The sequence below is a fragment of the Notamacropus eugenii genome, chromosome 1 (genome assembly GCF_028372415.1).
Source record: "Notamacropus eugenii isolate mMacEug1 chromosome 1, mMacEug1.pri_v2, whole genome shotgun sequence".
NCBI classification, from domain to species: Eukaryota; Metazoa; Chordata; class Mammalia; order Diprotodontia; family Macropodidae; genus Notamacropus; species Notamacropus eugenii.
In genome coordinates, this window is record NC_092872.1 from 409149604 (window position 1) to 409168315 (window position 18712).

The 18712-nt window shown below is 39.9% G+C and overlaps 1 protein-coding gene and 1 long non-coding RNA gene across 4 annotated transcripts in view; one reads left to right on the plus strand and one right to left on the minus strand.

Annotated features, from left to right (window-relative positions):
- The first annotated feature begins 1 nt into the window (after position 1).
- Positions 2 to 18712, plus strand: part of LOC140518676 (uncharacterized) — a 30661-nt gene continuing 11950 nt past the window's right edge. The window contains exon 1 of the long non-coding RNA XR_011971981.1: positions 2 to 82. This is a non-coding gene — a long non-coding RNA (uncharacterized lncRNA). The remainder of the gene's footprint in view (positions 83 to 18712) is intronic.
- AFAP1L1 (actin filament associated protein 1 like 1) overlaps positions 10931 to 18712 on the minus strand; it is an 84036-nt gene continuing 76254 nt past the window's right edge. Inside the window, exons 17-19 of one of the 3 annotated variants that reach the window (XM_072631011.1) lie at positions 15748 to 15926; positions 14528 to 14650; positions 10931 to 12856 (exon numbers count right to left, since the gene is read on the minus strand). In XM_072631011.1, the coding sequence (XP_072487112.1) occupies positions 12722 to 12856; positions 14528 to 14650; positions 15748 to 15926 (437 nt within the window). In that variant the 3' untranslated portion in view covers positions 10931 to 12721. Of the gene's footprint in view, positions 14651 to 15747; positions 15927 to 18712 lie in introns of all 3 variants that reach the window. The other 2 variants (XM_072631013.1, XM_072631012.1) reach the window with 2 other exon arrangements.

Here is an 18712-nt window from a genome sequence, read left to right on the forward strand (position 1 = left end):
AGACACAGCGCAGGAGGCGTACTCGTTCCAGAGACCAGGAAGAAAGAACTACAATTCCCAGTGATCCCCGCGGCTCGGACAGGTGAGGGCACGAGCATTCCGGAAGGGGCGGTCTAAGAGACGATAACTTCCGGCCACTCTAGGGCAGGAGTGGGAAGGGGCAAAAGGGGCGGGGAAAAGAGGAGGAGGTGGAAAAAAGGGGAGGGGCAGGAAAAGAGTAGGAGAGGAGGAAAAGGGTGGCAGGGAAAGGATAAAAAGGAGGGGGAAATGTTGAAATTTATTTTGCTTGATTGTACATGTTTGTTACATGTTACATGTCACATGTTTTGTTTTTCTTTTCTAATGAGAGAAATATAAATACTTGTTCATTGAAAAGAAGCAAAATTTAATTTAAGAAAGGGAATGCAAAAGAAGGGGAGGTGGAAATGGAGCAGAAAGGAAATCATAAGTAGAATTATGGAGTCAGTCAGTAAACATTTATTAAGAGACTGCTACATGCCAAGCACTATGGATACAAAGACAGTCAAAAAAGACAATGCCAGCTCTCAGGGAGCTCACAGTCTAATTTAGGGGGGAGACAATATGCAAACAACTGTGTAGGAACAAGCCATATGCAGGATAAACTGGAAATAATCAACAGGGGGAAGGCATTAGAATCAAGGATGACTGGGAGTGGCTTCCTAGAGAGGTGGGTGGGATTTTAGCTTTTAAAGGGAGCCAGAAGGATTGAGATGAAGAGGGGGAGTGTTTCAAGCATGGGACATGGCTGGTGAAAATGATCAGGAAGAGGGAGTTGTAGTGTCTTGTTAGAACAAGGAGTCCTGTATCAATGGATCCCAAAATTGGGTGAGGGGAGTAATGAAGAGTTTTAAAAGTCAGAGAATGTTATATTTGATTTTGGAGATGATAGGGAGCCAGTAGAATTTGCCTGGGGAAGGTATGGGGGGTGCAGTATCATATGCTTTAGGAAGATCACTTTGGCAGTTGGGTGTAGGAGAACTGAACTAGGGGAGAGATTTGTGGCAGGAGGATCCATAAGCAAGCTGCTGCAGTAATCTGAGTGTGAGATGATAATGGCCTAAACCAGAGTGGTGGGAGTATCAGAGGAAAGAAAAGGGCATGTACAAAAGATATTACTAAAGTAAAATCTACATGCCTTGGTAACAGATTGGATATGGTAGGTAAGACAGAATAAGTAGAGGATGACACCTAGATTGGGTAACTAGAAGGATGGTAATACATTGGATGGTAATAGGGAAGTTGGGAAGAGAGAAGGGGTTTTTTTGGGGGGTGGGGAAGAAGGTGGAAAATAAAGAGTTCAGTTTTGGACAGGTTGAGTATATCCAGTTCAAGATTTAGAACTTGAAGGGATTATAAATTATAATAGTTTTCTCTTTTTCAATTGCTGTAAAGCTTCCCTGTGGCTAAACCTAGTCACCAAGCATTTAGTGCCTATCACATATCAAGGCATTGGCCTGTCCTGAACTTTTGAAACAAACTATGGTTACTCAGGATTAGCAGGCATGGATAGGTCGAAGTCTGCATCATTGTAAGGAGCTACCAAATCCAAGAGATTAAAGATACCCTTGAGTATTTAAGTGAGGGAGATTATTTATTCAATTCCAACCCTCTCATTTTTCAGAAAAGAGGAGACTAAGAGAATTCACAGGGATACTGCACACAGTAAAATCTCCAAAACCTCAGTCAAGTGGAATTCTGTGGAGAAAGAGAGAGCAAAAGAGCTAATTTTCCTTTGAAGGAGCAATAAGTACTTTGAGATAGTGGGTAGTTAGAGCTGTTAACTCCCCTGAAACATGAAATTTTAAACCTACATTTTTAAAAAATCCATGATTGTGTCTACTGGGTCTTTACTAAATACCATTCTATCCTAGCAGATCTCTTAGCTTTGGAGGAAGGAGAGAAATGCTATTCTGTCAGCTCCACCAGCCCCTCTCCTGAGCTACCTAACCCAGAGAGGGAACAACACAGAGATAGCACCCCTAGAGATGTTGATAAATGCTTTGTTCCCTTCCCCAAAACTGAAGTCATTCCTCAATACTTTCTAAACCCCCACTAGATCATACCCTCCTTCTCCCAGTAATTCTGAACCCCTAGTTGTCATTCAAGCCTGGTTCTCTGTCTCCTACTGCCCACTCCTTTGTTTCTACCCCTCTCAACCCAGCCCATTCCTCCAGTGTTCTACTCTATAGCTACCCTCCCCTACCACTGTGCTTCATTCTTCTACAAGTACTCCCAGAAACCTCTTCATCCTAGAAGTTCCGTCTTTTCCTTTCCCATTCCTTCCATCTTCTAGCTCTCATTGAGACCTGACTCCCTTCTAATGACACAACCTCTTTGGCTCCCCTTTCTAGTACTGGCTGCATTTTCACGTATTTTCCTGACTCACTGGTCAAACCAGGGGAATTGGAGTACTTTTTGCTCTCCATTGCCACTTTTAGGCTTTCTCTCAACCACCCTCACACAATAATTTCTCCTCTTGAGGTTCAGTCAATCCATAATCACCTCCCAATCAAAATACTATGGGCCACCAACTTCCAGGGCATTCCCCTTCTTTTCTTGATGAATTCAGTTACTGGCTCACAGTTTTTCCTTCTCATCTTCTGCCCTAATGCTAGAGGATTTCAGCGTATATATTGATAAGTCCTCAAACCTCCAAGTTTCTCAATTTACTCATTTCCCATGACCCCACCTCTGCTACACATAGTCATACTTGATCTTGCCATCATCCACAATTGTACCATTCCTACATTTATGATCTTTGGAATTCCCTTTTTCTATTCACAATCTATTGTTATTCTACTTTTCCCTCTTTCCTGAATTCCCTAATCTTGTTCTTTGCTCTCACCATGACCTTTAGTTCCTCTACCTCTACCTCTCAGTTCTTTCCCAGGCTATCACCTTGAACTGTTTATACTCTTCCCTTCCCCATCTTGACCCCTTGGTGAACCAGTTCAGCTCTACCCTGTCCTTTTCTCTTGAGTTCTTTCCCTTATCCTGCTGCCAATCTAACTCTACTAAGCCTGTCTTAGATTACTCCCACCATCAGCTTCCTTCACTCCTACTCATGTACTTGCTGAACAAAGCTGGAGAAAATCTTGACTGGATTGTGCTGACTGGGTCCATCACACATTTATGTTACATAATTTCAACTGGGAATTTGCTGTAGCAAGAAAATAATTTTATACTTCCCTAATTATCTGACTATTCCCCTTACTGTGGCAGCTTTTCTAAATGTTTTCATAAATACTCAAACCTCCCATGGTTTCTTCTTTTGCCACTCTCTCAGTCTCAAGAAAAAAATTAATGCCATCAGGCAAAAAACTACCTCTTCTCTCTGTCTCCTAATTTCACATCACCTAGATGCCTTCTATTGCTATCACTTCCTTCACCCACCTCACAGGAAGAGACGGCTCTTCTTTTTACCAAGGTAAACTCCTCTAACCTTTCAAACCAAGTGACCGCATTCCATCTTGTCTTCTCCAGCAGATTCCTCTCTCTTATCCCTACTCTCTTATCTTTAATTTTTCTCTACTAAGCTGCTTCCCTACTTCCTACAAACATGCCCATGTCTCTCACATCCTCCAAAATTTCTTTCTTGATCCACTCCTCCCCACTAGATAGGGTCCCATATCTCTCTTCCCTTTTGTAATTAAACCCCTTGAAAAAGCTGTCTACAATTCATGCCTCCATTTCCTTTCCTCTCACTCTCTTGACTCCATAGTCTAGCTTCTGACCTTATTATTCATTCAAAACTGCTCTTTGCAAAGTTTCCAGTGCTCTCTTTAGTGATAAATTCAATGACTTAGAAAAAGTCTACATCCTTGACTTCTCTGCAGCCCTTGACATTTTTGATCCCTCTCTTCTCCTTGAAGTGTTCTTTTCTCTAGGTTTCTGTGACACTGTCTCTTGGTTCTCCTCCTACTTGTCTCATTATTCCTTCTTAATCTCCTTTACTGAATCTTTGTTGAGGTCATTCTCACTACCAAAGGGTATCTCCAGGGCTCTCTCCTGAGCCCTCTTATCTGCTCCTTTTCTACTGTTTCCCTTGGCAACTTCATCAGCTCCCATGACTTCAATTTTCATCTCTATGCTGACGATTCTTAGTTCTATTTTTCTAGCCCTAACCTCTCACCTAACCTACAGAATCACGTCTCAAACTGCCTGTTGTACATCTTGAGCTAGGTGTACCATAGTCCAAAACTGAACCTACTATCTCTCTCCCTAACCCCCCTTAACCTTCTCTATTAATGTGGGAGGCATCACCATCCTCCCAGTCAACCAGACTCACAACCTAGGTGGCATCTTCATAGCTAATCTATTGCCAAGTCCTGTTGATTTTACCTTTGTTACATTTTTCCTGCACATCCTTCTCTCTGCTCTGATACTGCCACCACTCTGGCACTGGCCCTTACCAACTTAGGCCTGAACTATTGCAGTAGACTTTTAAAAAAAATGGGTTTTTATAAAGTCTTCTGTTTCTTACATCATCATAGTTATCGTAAGTATCCTACTCCCTACTACCCTGTTCTCAGAAAGTCATATCATATAGAAAACGTTTTTTAGAGAGGAAAAAAAGCCAGCACAACTGATCTTTTTATTGAAAAAGTCTGAAAACATGTTCAAAGTGTAACACTTGTTAACTTCCACCTCCATGTAAGGTTGGTTAGGAGTATCCTCTCATTTTCATTGGAATTCTGCTTGTCTTTGTAGTTTTATTACATTCACTTTTCATATTTTGGTGCATAGGTGCTCTTCCCATTTGCATTGTTATAGTTATTATGGGGGAAAATAACTTATTATATTATTTGGGAAAAATGATTATACTATTTAAATTCAACCTTTTGTGATTGCAGCCAGAATGTCACCTGACCCCAAGAACTCTCTAGGAATTCTGGAGATGACAAGGAATTTGGAGTTCCTCCAGGTCTAGGATCCATGAAAAGCACTCTTGCGATTCTATCCAACCTTGTGTTTTGGATTTTTGTGTTTTGGCTGGGCGCAAATTTTATTGAATGTTTAAATTTACTCACATCCATCTCAGTCTACTTTGCTTTTAAGTCATCCTCTCTGCAAAATTACTTAACTGTGTGCCAATGGTTTGTGCAGGCATCCTTGAATAAATTTTATATAATGTAAACTTTCCAGAACCAGACCAGAGGGAACCACATCTGCTTTCTGGCTTGCTCTCCTCTACCTAATGACCTACTCAATTTCTTTCTAAACTATCTTGGATTTTGTGGTTTTTTCTTGTGAATATTATTGTGTATGTTATTTTCTTGGTTCTGCTTACTTCATTCTGTATTGGCTTACGTAGATCTTTCCATGCTGTATTTGTCACATTTCTCTTTTTTTCTTTTAAATAGTTTTTTTTACTATTTACATTTATTTAAACAGGATTTTTTTTCCTAAGTAATTTGTGTTTTCCACTTTATCAGATACTGGGTTATTAAGCTCTGCTGTTTCTGATTCTCCCTTGTCTAGTCTCTTTCAATGATGTTTCATTTTTTTTAACCAATGTTAGGTAATTTTGATGACTGTTGCTTTATAATATAGTTTGAGGTCTGGAAATGCAATTTCCTCTTTATCCCTATTTCTTTTCATCATTTTCCTTAATATTCTAGATCTTTTGTTTTTCCGAATGAATTTCATTATTATTTTATAACATTTTATAAAGTATCCCCTAGGAAATGTGATTGGTATAGCATTAAAAGTTAATTTTGTTAATGTTGTCATTTTTATTATATTGGCATTGTTTAGCCATGAGCACCAAATATTCTTCCAGGTATTTATGTTATTCTTTCTAAATTAAGGAACACATTATAAACCGAAACAATGTAAGTTTTTTGCATGCATTGGTAGGGTGATCCCCAGATATTTTATGCATTTTGTAGTTAGTTCGAATGGGATTTCTCTTTCTATTATTGCTTCTGGTGTTTTGTTATTATTATATAGAAATGTTGTTGATTTTTGAGGACTTATTTTGTAGCCTGCAATTTTACTAATGTTATTAATTCTCAGTATCTTTTCTGTTTCCTTAGGATTTTCCAAATATACCATCGTATCATCAGCAAGTAGGAATAGTTTTATCTCCTCTTATCTTCTTTATGCCTTTGATTTTTTTTTCTCTTGTCTTATTGCCTCTCCTAGTATTTCCAGAACTGTATCAGTTCATGGGTTTGTTTTTACCTTCTTTTGGATTCCAGGTGTCTTAAATTATGGAGAGAGATGAAGTTTATTTTTGGTGCATAACCTCTCTTTGAGAGGTTGAGGGCATTAGAGAAAATGTGTAGACATCTAGCTTGTTTATTACCTGACTGCGAAGTCCTGCAGTAGTAGCCTTTTAATTAGTTTCCCTGGCTCAGATTTCTCCACACTTCAGTCTCTCTTAAATTCATCTGGCAAATTAATCTTCCTAAAGTACAGGTCTGACAGTGTCACTTCCCTTCTACCCTCATTCAGAAAATCCCAGTGGCACCCTATTGTCTCCAGGATCAAAAATGAAATCCTGTATTTGGCATTGAAAGTCCTTCATAACCTAGCTCCCTCCTACCTTTCCAGTCCCCTTATACCTTCCTCCTCTCTTCCCCATTACCCTTACCATATGACTCTGGTGCAGTACACTGGTTTCCTTGCTTTTCCTCTAATAAGACATTCCATCTCCTGACTTCATCCATTATCACTGGAAATCTTCCATACTTAGAATTTCCTGTCTTCATATTTCCACCTTTAGGTTTCATTTAAGTCCTATCTAAAATCCCACTTTCTACAAGAAGTCTTTTGTGATTGCCCCTTAATGCTAGTGCCCCCCCCCGTTGAATCTCTCCAGTTTATTATCCTGTCAATATCGTCTTTGTAGATAGCTGTTTGCATGCCTTCTTCTATTTGAATTGTCTTGAAAGATTCTGAAGATCACCTGGCAGGATACGGTACCCTACAGTGAGGTCCTTTCTCAGCTAATTGCAGAGAGCACAACTCTGATGGGCTAGACACATTGTTTGAATGCTAAACGAATGTTTGCCTAAGACTATTTTGATGCAGGTATGCTATGCTGGGAGGTCCTGTGCCAGTGTCTCCCATGTCATACAATCAATTCCAAAGTTCTTTGGAGAGACCTTGAGAACTTCTTCTGACCACCATATAAACATTTGCCTTGTGTGAATTCTCCAAGGAACAACCAACCAACCCAATAAAAGGACATTACTTCCTAAAGCAACCTGTTATACTTTTGGGTATTCTCGTGATAGATTTTTTTCCTTACATTAAACTGAAATATACTGTTTTGTAACTTCTATCCACCATTTTATAAGTGAGGAAGGACCTGTTTGAAAGCAGTTATCATTCCAAACGTGTAATAGGACCTTTACTGGAAAGAAAATTTTTAACCATAATTTTCTACTCTTGTAGTTTCTCTGGAATTTGGTGTTAGTTCAGAGCCATATGATCCAGGAAGTTTTAAAGGGAACTTAGAAAATAGTGCTGCTAGTTTGAAATTATAAGGGTCTTGGATGGTGACTGTGGGAGAGTGACACACTCTTCTGAGAACCCTTAAAAATGACTTTCCTAGAACAGCCCTTTAACTGAAATGACCAGTTTGGGATGTGGAGATGAGGCAAATCATTTCCTTCTTGAGAAATCAGGGCTGTAGGTGAAGAATCTTGCCTGTTGTCAGATAAAGTTGCTTTGTTGAGAGTTTTGTTTAGCTGTTTTACTTTCTTACAGGAGAAGATTCATGGGGTGGGATGAGTGTTTACATATATCTATGTTTCTGAAAATGACCATGGCATAAAAACTAAAGGCAGAAATAAAACTTTTACTTTTTAAAAAGTGACTTGAGCCCCTAGCCAAACAGGATATTTGTTGATACCTCCTAAAATTTTTCTCATTTCTACATACTTCCTTTTCGTTCCTTCCTACTACTGTCTCTTCTCTTCTCCTAACAGATTATGGAAATTCTGTCCATCTTTCAAGTTCACTTCTTTCTTTATGCCTTCTCTGATCCCTTCACCTTCTCCTCACCTCCAGTCAGAAATAATTCCTTATTCCTTGAATTTTCCATAACATGTAGTTTGTATCATTAACAAATCATCTATGATCACATCACACCTCTTCTCAAAGACTAAATGGGGCTCCCTATTGTCTATATCAGTGATCTCTAAACCTTTTTGATCTTGTACCCCATAAGAAAAAAGAGCATGTAATTCCTGTTTATGTATATTTCTATCTTTATAAGTTACATCAATCGTACTATTGTATTAATGATTGTGTGTTATGGAATTCATAAAGAAATGGCATGGTCATGATCTGTAACTGAGGAAAATCAGTCCTGTGACTAAAGAGGGGAGAAGATAGCACAGAGACCAATTAGGAGGTTATTGCTGTAGTACAAGTGAAAGGTGATGAGGATCTAAAATCAGGTTAGTAGTTCTATTAGTAGTGAGAAGCAGACTGATAGGAAAGATGTTGTAGAGGTACAAATGGCAAGATAAGGCAACCAATTGGCTAGGTGAGGTGAGGGGAATGAAGACTCCAGGATAATGCCTAGGTTGCAGACCTTAGTGACTGGAATGATAGTGTTCAGAAGAGTGAAAAATTGGAGGTGGAGGAAAATAATATAATTCCAACCATTATATGCCTTTTTATACACCCAGAAATGAAACATGAGGAAGGAATCTTGCTAAGTGATCACTGTCCTGCAACTCAAGGGGATCAGGAAAGGAATTTTGCCTGCTTTCACATCATGAGATATGAAGTGCTATGGTTCCCCTACCACCCCCATTGGTTTTAGTTCAGTTATTTTCATTCATGTTCTACTCCTTGTAATCCCTGTTGGAGCTTTCTTGGCAAAGATAATGAAGTGGCTTGACATTTCCTTCTCCAGCTCATTTTACAGATGAGGAAACTGAGGCAAATGGCCTCAGGCTATATTTTGACTTCCTGTTCACCTAAGGGCATAAAAATGCTGCCCACATGAAATCAGTAACTTCTACTTGATAGAAGTTCCAAAATCTTCACACCTCATTCTACTGCATTTCCATATAGAGGGGAGAGGGAGCCGTCATCTGCTTTAACCTTATTGAATCTTTTCCGTGCTATGATTAAGTAAATCTTTTTGTTAATACTAATATTTAGGTACCTTATTTAGTTCTAATATACGATCTAAACTATCAGGGTAGGTACTTAGGCCACTATTCATAAAACTCCCTGAAGGGCAATTACAGGAGTAGGGGAGTGTCTAGACACACCTTCATGATGAACAGTAGGGGGAGGATGGGATGAGACCCATTTTCCCAACTTCTGTTGGGACTGATCAAAAAATTCTTTGGGGTCAAGTCAGTTCCTCTTTGGCTCATTCTATGGCCCCAACTTTGGAAACTGCTCAGCTTTGGCTTTTAACAATCTCCACATTCTGATTTCTGCTTACCTTTCCTGGCTTATTTTCTTTTACTTCCTTTTGTAGACTACATTCCATTCAATTTGTACTACTAGGTGTTTCCCAAACTCTACATGCTTTTTCTACCTCTGGGTAATTCCATAGCCTAGGAAATACTTCCTTTTCATCTCTGCATATTGAAAATCTATTCTCCCAAGGTCTAAATTAGTTGTCATTTCCTCCACGAAGCCCACACCAGTCTTGTCCCCCTCTTATACATATACCAATCATACAGTCTCACTGAAATTTTCCTAGATCACTCTTTTACTCTTATCTCATTTTTACCTTATATTATACTGTAAGCATAGATCAGGGACTCCCACTGTTTCTGTCTGAAGCACAATCCCTGAAAACTGGTATCTAATATTTATTGAATTCCATTTGGCAGTCATCACATCTTATATTGTAGTTATTAATGTCCCTGTTTTACCTCCTTTACTTCCAAAGATAGGAATTGAATCATATTTATCTTAATTTCCCACATCAGACTTCAGACATAGCAGGGGCTCAAAAGATGGTTGGCAGACTCTTATTTGAAGTTTTTCTTTGCCCCGTGGATATTTAGGTGTATAATTATATTGGATGATATGGCCTATGGGCCATACTAAGATATCACAAGGAAACTGTGGCTCCATGGACTTTCCCTTGGCTTATAGAATGGAGATGATGGTGGTTAATAAGATAAAGGAACTTATTCTCTTTAAGGGTAGAGACACCATGTTTTTGTTTTTAATCTTTTTGTCCCAGAATAGGGCCTTGAATATTTGGTAGTAAAAATTTATTACTTTTTAAAAATTGAATGTAACTGCCCATTGGGAGCTCCCCAAACTCTCCACCTCTAAACTTTTCAGTAAGTTTAATGTGCCAACTAAAAAGATCACTTCCTTCAACACAACTCAGTACTGCCCACTTGGACAGATGCAATCAAGTTGAAGTTCAGCTATTGACTGTGAATCATGTAAGATAATACAATATGGAGCAAAGGATATCAATTTATTAAATCTGTGTTTGACTCCTAACTCTTCCACTACCTAGTGGTGCGACTTTAGATTAATCACTAGTTTCTCTGAGCTCCAGTTTTCCTCATTATCAAATGCGGAATAACATCTTTTGTTTATTTCATAAGGGCTGGTGTGAGGAACCAATGAAATAAGGTACTTGAAAACGCTTCCTAAGAGATACTTCTCCACTAGACTAAATCCATGAGGCCAGTTGATTTAAAGGAAGTTAAAGGCCAGTTAGTCTAATTCCTTTATTTGATGGATGAATTGGAGGCTCAGAGATAAAATGCCTCATCCAGAGTTTGTTTCCAAATCTAATATTCTTTTCAACATAAAACTTGTCTCTCTTTCTAGCTTAGTAAACCACAGTGTCTGCAAATAGTAGGCACTTGACAAATATGTGCTGAATTTGAAACTGTGGGTAACCTTCTAAGACTATTAAAAACCCTCTGGGAAGATTGCTGACTCCAGACTGGTGAATAGTTTTTATCTTTATTGGAGGAAAACATGACACAGACCTTTAAAGTGCATACAGTTTTTAAACAGTAACTTGAGGCACAGTATGCATGATAGCTAACCACCTAAGGTCCCCATTTCCCCAATGTGTCACTCAGCAGGGCTTCCTTTGGCCTTTGGCAATAGATTATTTTACAGGAAAGGTGGGAAAGGGAAAGGGGAGGAGCACTTCTCCCTAGTGAGTAACACCTCAAGAGAAGGAAGAGAAATCTGGAGTACCTAGATTTCTCTTAACTCATTTCAAGCAGATTTCTATTCCCATATACAACAGATTAAGTGGCAAATGTCTCAAAAGCTTCACATGGGAGAAGCGGAGATGGAGGATGTTAGGATAGAGTCCCAGTGAAGATGGCATCTGCACATTTGCTATATTAAAACACCTGCATCCTTGTTTCCTACCTTCCTACGGAGTATATAAATTCACAGGATTTTGAGTAAGAAGGGATTTATTTAATCCAAGCTCTTTAGTTTCTATTTTATAAAGCTTGTAGACTTGAGTGGCTTGCCCAAAGTCATACAGGTTGTAAGTTGCAGGGCTGAAATAAAATACAATAATAAGAGCTTATAATTCTATAGCACTTCAACATTTCCAAAACACTTTACATACATCATCTCCTTTGATTCCCACAAAAGCCCTATGAGGTAGGTGCTGTTATTGTCCCCACCATGAAGGTGAGGAAACTGATGCCCAGTCTGCTTGTGAGTGTGCTAGTAGCATGGTAACCTTGGGTCTGTGTGCATCACTCTCCTTAGGGTTGACCTGGCCACAGTATGTGCCTTCAAACACCCCAAATGCCTAAGTTTTTGCCACTTCTTCAGACCTTTGCTTTCATAGTAATGACATGGACAATAGACACTACTGAGGGAATAGGGGAAGGGTCAGAGGATTCACATTCTGCATAGTTTTAGCCCAAGTTTAAACAAGTAGCTATTCCAGTCATCTCCCAGAACTTCCTCATAGTGTGGAGGTAACCCTGTGACCTTCAAGGTTATTCCAGCAAGGCCCCAGCACACTGGAAAGATTTCAAACCCAGGCCCAGTGAGGAAAATGCATTGTCTGAGGATCAGCTGAATTGAGTGTGGAGAAGTTTATCACCAAAAAGGTGGCCACCAAAAAAAAGTTTTGGAGGGCCATAGTCATTGATGAACATTGATAAAACAGAAGGGGATTGTTCAGGCCATGAAATCACACATCTGTGGCATTACAGAGGAATCTTCTTCATATTCAGGCTCAGATTGCCTTCCAGTAGCTACCAAGGCCCCAGGAACCCTTTCCAGTGTCATAAGAAGAGCTTCTCCTTACTACAGTATCCCATATTCTTTAGTGTTACCTTATCATTTCAGAGATAAGAATTGAGATGCTGATAGTCAAATGAAGGTGATTATTAACCAGTTCCTTGTTTCTTCACATGAAAAAATGGCCAATCCAGTTTGTCCAGAGATACTGTGTTACTTAAGAGTCCTCTCACTCCAATCTTGATTCCCACCCCCCAAAGTCCCAAGTGTCTTCCTCATTCCTATCATCACTAGCATATCTACCACGTCCCCCCCTCCCGTGTCCCTATGGCAAAATGCCTCCTCCCTTTCCCTCCCTTCCCCCCTCCCCCCGACACAGAAAATGAAGGTGGTTTTCAGGTGTTCCCAAACAGTGGTACTTTTCTCTGGCTCTTCAGGAAATGGGGGCTGAAAGGTTGGGTTGGAAGAGCTGGTATCTCCCAGGGGATATATTTCTCATGTTCCTCTTAGGTTTTCTTCATTTCCCATTCCTGTAAAGCAGAAAGACAAGTAAGCAGATTTTACTGAATGATGTTTGAGGCAAATGAAGAACATACATACCGTCACCTTTATTGGATAATTCCCTTGGATGAGCAGCCAGTCTACTTCTACCCTGTCAGGGGGCAGAAAAGAAAGTAGCTGTTTCTAGGTGAGACCCAAACACATATGGTGGCTAGCTTTACTAAATGGATGAGGGAAGGAAGGCCCAAGAGCCCTATTACAGTAGCTATAAGAGAATCTCAGCATTAGAGGTGACCTCTAATCTCATGAAGTTCTAACCCCCTCATTTTACAGCAGAGGAAACTGAGGCCCAGAAAGCAGGGACATAACTACCACATAATTACAGAAGCTAAGAGTTAGAAAAAACTTCAGAGATTGTTTAGGCTGACTATATATAAATCATGGTCCTATCTACATACAGCTCCCCTGGCAAATGACCATCATTCTACCTAAGGATTTATTACGTGGATGACTTATTACTTTAAAGAGGAATCCCTCTTTAGGCCTCAAGGTACAGGGCAAATAGTGATGATTATATACCAATGTTATAATAGCAAAAATAATACTAGTTCCTGTTTTTAAAGTGATTAAGGGTTTATAACAGGTTTTCACAACCATTATCATACATGAACCTCACAACAAGCCTGTATAAGTGATAGTTTAAATATTATTATTCATGTTTTATGGAAAAGGAAACTAAGACCCAAGAGAAGGGAAATTTATTTGCTCAGGGCCACACAGCTACTAAGCACCAAAATTGGGAGTGGGACCCAGGTTCGTTGGTCACAAACAACATGGTGCAGCAGAAGGAGCATGGGATTGGAGGTAGAAGACCTGGACTCAAGCCTTACCTATGCTACCTACAGAGTGATCTCTGCCCAGTGCCTGAGACACAGTTTCCTCCACTGTAAAATGGAGATGATAATAATGCTAAGACTCCTGACCTCACAGGATTTGAAAACCCTAAAGCACCAGAAAAATAGACTAGTGACCTTTCTGAGGTGGGTGGTTTTCTGCCAGAATCACAGAATTTTAGAGAAACTAGTCCAATACGTACCTGAAAAAACATCCCGTCTGTGACAGGAAGATTATTTAGGAGGTTATTATGATAGTTCTGTGGGTGGTAATAACGCCCTGTCCTGGATAGGAGCAGTAGGGACAGGTATGAAAGAAGAGGAGGTGGGTTTGAAATATACCATAGGGGTCACTAGGTTCATCTTAGGGCTGAAGAGCTGATACATGAGCATTTACACCTTGGAAATCAGCAAATGCTATGAATTAGGTCTTGATTTACCCTTTTGTTGATTGTGTAGATTTAAGAAAGTGAAGGAGAAAATGTTAATAATGCAGATTGGACTTAAAAGTGTGTTCTACATTTTTAGAGAGCACATCCCTGGGTCAGACCAGTTCGAGAATATTGTGATCAATTCTCCAAGGACATAATTAAGCTAAAGGACATCCATCCCCCCTTTCTGATTCCCTGTGTCTAGCCTAATATTTGAATTGTGCCTAAACTAAGAGTCAACAGGATCTGAATGGAAACCTAAGGAACTCTCTGAGGAATCAAGAAATCTGGAAGGGCATTTGGCTGTTATATGGAGGAGGAAACTCAAACCCAGAGATGGAAAGAGACAAGCTCAAAGTAACATAGCAAGTTGGTGGCAGGGCCATGATTAGATATCCTGGTCTTCTCTCTTATGGCTGCCTTCTAATGCTTGGCTATGTTTAGATGTGGGCGAGGTATTGTGGTAGCTGGATTCTGTATAAGGTGATGTTCCCATACTTTGGCTTTCTGGAGCACTTTCCCTTTGCTGGAAACATTGATAGATGGGCTCCTTTTCCTCAGCTCTGATGTACAGTTGACAGGAGGAGAGGGTTCTAGACTGGGAGGCTTATTTGCTGTTTCCTAGGGAGAGCAACGGAAATGAAGTTTAGGATTCTGAAGAAAAGCTGCCCTACCTGATATTAACAATGTGGCAGGGAGAAGATGAGCCTCCTGTGAGCTGGGCTACTGCAGATCTCTCTTGTCTGTGCATTTGTCTATTCTCTCTGGCTAAACCCCTTCTCTGCCTCATCCCCACCTCCTAACCTGGTGAATTCCTTTACTTCACAGGACCAAGGGAAAGCCCTAGAAAATCATGGAGTCCAACTTGCTTGTTTTACCCGAAAACTGAGGCCCAGAGGGTTTAAAGGTCTTGCTTAAGGCCCAGCTAAGGTGCCATCTCCTCCATGAAGTGTTCCCCGATTTGTTTACTTAAAAGTGATCCTTCTTTCTCACATCCCTTTTCTCTTTCCATTTAACCTCTCCTAGGTACTTAGTGCATTTCAACTTGTTGTTTATTTGCAGCATGATACAGCTGAAAGTACATGGACTTGAAATAAGAAAACCTGAGTTTCAGTTCTCCTTTTAATGCTTCCTGGACTGGAATGTCAAGGGACAAGGGAGTGTGGCGTAGTGAGAATGGCATTGAATTAAAAACCAGAAGACCAGGGTTCAAATCTAAACTCCTAACACTTAACCTGCATGAACCCTTTGCTTTGGGCCTCAGTTTCCTAAACTATTACATAAGAAGACTGGACTAGATGCTCTTTAAGGCCTCTTCCAGTCCTACAATCCAATGTCATTTCAAGCTTTGGCTTCCTCATCTGTAAGCTGAAGATAATAATACCTAAACTCCTGACCTTGTAGGAATGCTGCAAAGATAGTACTATAATCCCCAAGATGGTATACAGACGTGAATTATAATATCTTATTGCCTCTACAAGAAAGTAAACTCTTTGAAGATAGACACTGTATCTTGTTTTATCTTTGTTTTCTGGGTTCCTACCAGAGGTGCTTTGCTGAATTGTAGTCAACTGAATCACAGAAAGCTGTTAGGGTTTATAAGAGATACAATCAAGGCGCTGTTTTCCATCTCCAGCACCTCAAAGCGGGGTCCCAGCCTGAATAGATATCCGCAGCATATGTGGGGGAAAACATGGGAAGGAAAAATGTATACTCACTCCAGTCTTGCGTTGGTTGGTCACAGTAAGCCCAAGGGCCGGTCCTCCTGCCAGGGATTGTTTCAGATTCTCCTTCACAGCCACAAGCTTCAGCTCCAGATCAATCCTTCTCTCTTCCTTCTCCCGGCACTGGGCTTCTAGCATCACTAGCTTCTCTTCTAGATCCTTTAAACTTGTCCCTGTTTTCAAGGGGCACAAAGCAGTTCATCTTTTTTTCTGTTGGGGACACTCTAAAGAGTCATGAAGTCAAGTGAGACCTCAACAGCAATCTCATGCCCAGTTCTAGGTGCTACAGTTTAGGAAGGACATTGACAAGTAATAATGACTGATGCCACATGAAGTGTGGCAATTGATGGAAAATATCTTAGTAAAATTATCCTATTGTGAGTTAAAAAGATTAACACAACATGTGTAGAACAGATCAGATAGAGAAAAGACTGAGACAGGCAGACTGGTTAGTGTTGGACTGTCCAGTGACCATTCCAGAATCAAGCACAATTATCCTAATGAGATATGCCAGATAGAATGTGCTCTTATACCTATTTGTTAGCTAATGATAGAAACAGATGCATGCATATAAAGTATAGACATATACAGGAGAGAGTTATTTTCACATCAACTCTGTGAAGTACGGGCTACAGGCATTATTAGCTTGTAAAGAAAATAGATCAGAGAGTTAAAAAACTTGCCCAAAGTCACACAAAGAGCAAGCTTAGAACCCAGTTCTCTCTTTTCATTACACTGTACATTCTCTAGAGGAAAATGATCAGGATGATGAAAAGGACTCAAAGCCATGACATGTGAAGAGTGGTTGAATGAACTAGAGTGTTCAGTCTGGCAAAGAGAAGATTTAATGTCTCTCTTGGATGATTGTGATCAAATGCCTGTCCAGAGAAAGAAGGATCAGACTGGTTCTCTTTGGCCCCAAGACAAAGGACCAGTGGGTGGAAGTCACAGAGAGGTAGATACTCCCTTTTCTGTAAGGAAAAACACCAATTTGAGCTGGTCAATAATAGGATAGGCTACGTTATAGGGTAATGAGCTATCCATCACTGGCAGAGTTCAAGCAGAGGCTGAATAACCATTTGTTGGAGATATTAGTCGGGGGCCTCCTTCTCTGGAATGGCTCAGATTAGATGGCTTCAAGAATTTCATTAGAATGTAAACAGAGGAGCAGTGTGGTGGAGTGAAAAGAATACTAGATTTGGAGTCAGGCAACCTCAGTTTTAATCTTGTCATTGTTATATAATATCTGAGTGACTTTAATCAAGTCACTTATAAAAAAATCTCTCTGCCTCAGGTTTTTCATCTATAAAATGAGGAATCTAGACTAGAAGAGTGCTAAAATTCTTTCTAGCTCCATATCAATGACTTTTGATGGCAAAGACTCCTTAATGTCTAGCATAATGCTCTGCACATAGTAAAGATTTAATAAATACTGAATTGAGGTGACTGTGGCTTTGCCCCCTCCCTTTCTTACTTCCTTCTTCCTTTCCTTTTCCTCTCTCTCTCTGTATGTACATATATGTACACACGTATGTATTTTTATTTGTATGTATATATCTATTGATCAGTCTACTGATATCTTACACAAGAGGTATAAAATCAGATTCTGTCTGGTATAGCTTATTTGGATTGTGGGACAGCTAGACATAATTCTGGTGAGGCCCATTGGGCAGCTTCCCACTAACCAGCCTTTCCTTAATCTAATCTATGCTGCCCACACTGACATCTTAATATTCAGAATTCTGACCATATCACTCCACCCAGCTCAGAAACCTTTACTGGATCCTTATTATCTATAAGGACATACAAACTCCTTATCCTGGCTTCTAAGGCCTAGTTCCAACCTACTTTTTCTTACCCCATACGTTACTTTCTACTTAAACTAGAATTCTGGTTGTTCTTGGACTTGGTCTTGACTGTTTGTACCTCTGTACATTTGTGACAACTGTTCCTTAGAAATGCTAGAAGAATCTCTCATCACATTTCTGCCTATTAAACATTCTACTTTGCCTCTCCTGTGTATTTAATCCCATTCTAACTAATCATCATATGTCTTTGCCCCTATTAAACTAAACTCTTCCGGGGTATAGACAACCAACATTTTCAACTTTGCTTCCCCAGTATCTAGCAAAGTGTTTAGTACATTAGGTGTTGAATAAATGCTTATTAAATTTCAATGTAACTTTTCTTCAACTAGTATCATTTCTGCCCAAATCTTTGGCCTCTCAGTCATCCATAGGACCAGCATCAGTCACCCTTCTGTGGGACGCAACTGGCTGTTTCCCTTCCTTTCACAACCTTAAAAGTTTTCAACTATTCAAGTATTACAGGATTATAGATCTCAGGCTCAAAAGAACCTCAGAAACCATCTAGTCCAACCCCCTCACTTGATAGAGGAGGCATCCAAGATTAAGAAATATTAAAGCACAGGTAGAGTACATAGAAGAGTCAAGCTCTGAACTCATGTCCTGGGACTTTAATTTTAGTGTTTTCCTGCTGCACTGTGCTGACTCTCCAAGTTTCTTAATAAAGAAAACATTATACTATTCTCCTATGTGAATGCCGTCTGTCCCTGCCCAATGTAGATAAGGGCAGGCAAGAAATCCTCATTTTAACCACTAGGTGGCACCAGCTCATGGCACCACAAGACTGGAATATTTGAAGCTGCCTTAAAAATATAATGTTCAAAATAACCAGGATGAAAATCACCCTGTTCTCTCACCTGGCTTGGCACTATCTGAAGTATTGTGTTAAATTCATAAAGTCACACTTTAACAAGGATGTTGTTGTTTATCCTTCATTTTCCAAGAGGACCAATGCCATGAGGATGATATCTTGACTTGATTGTGAACTGGATTTAAGGGAGGCAGAGTTTCATAAAGTCGTCAGCCTCACTGCAAAGTCCAGTGGTAAGACAAAAGTCAAGATGACTGGCGATGGCCCAGGATGCAGTGGGAGA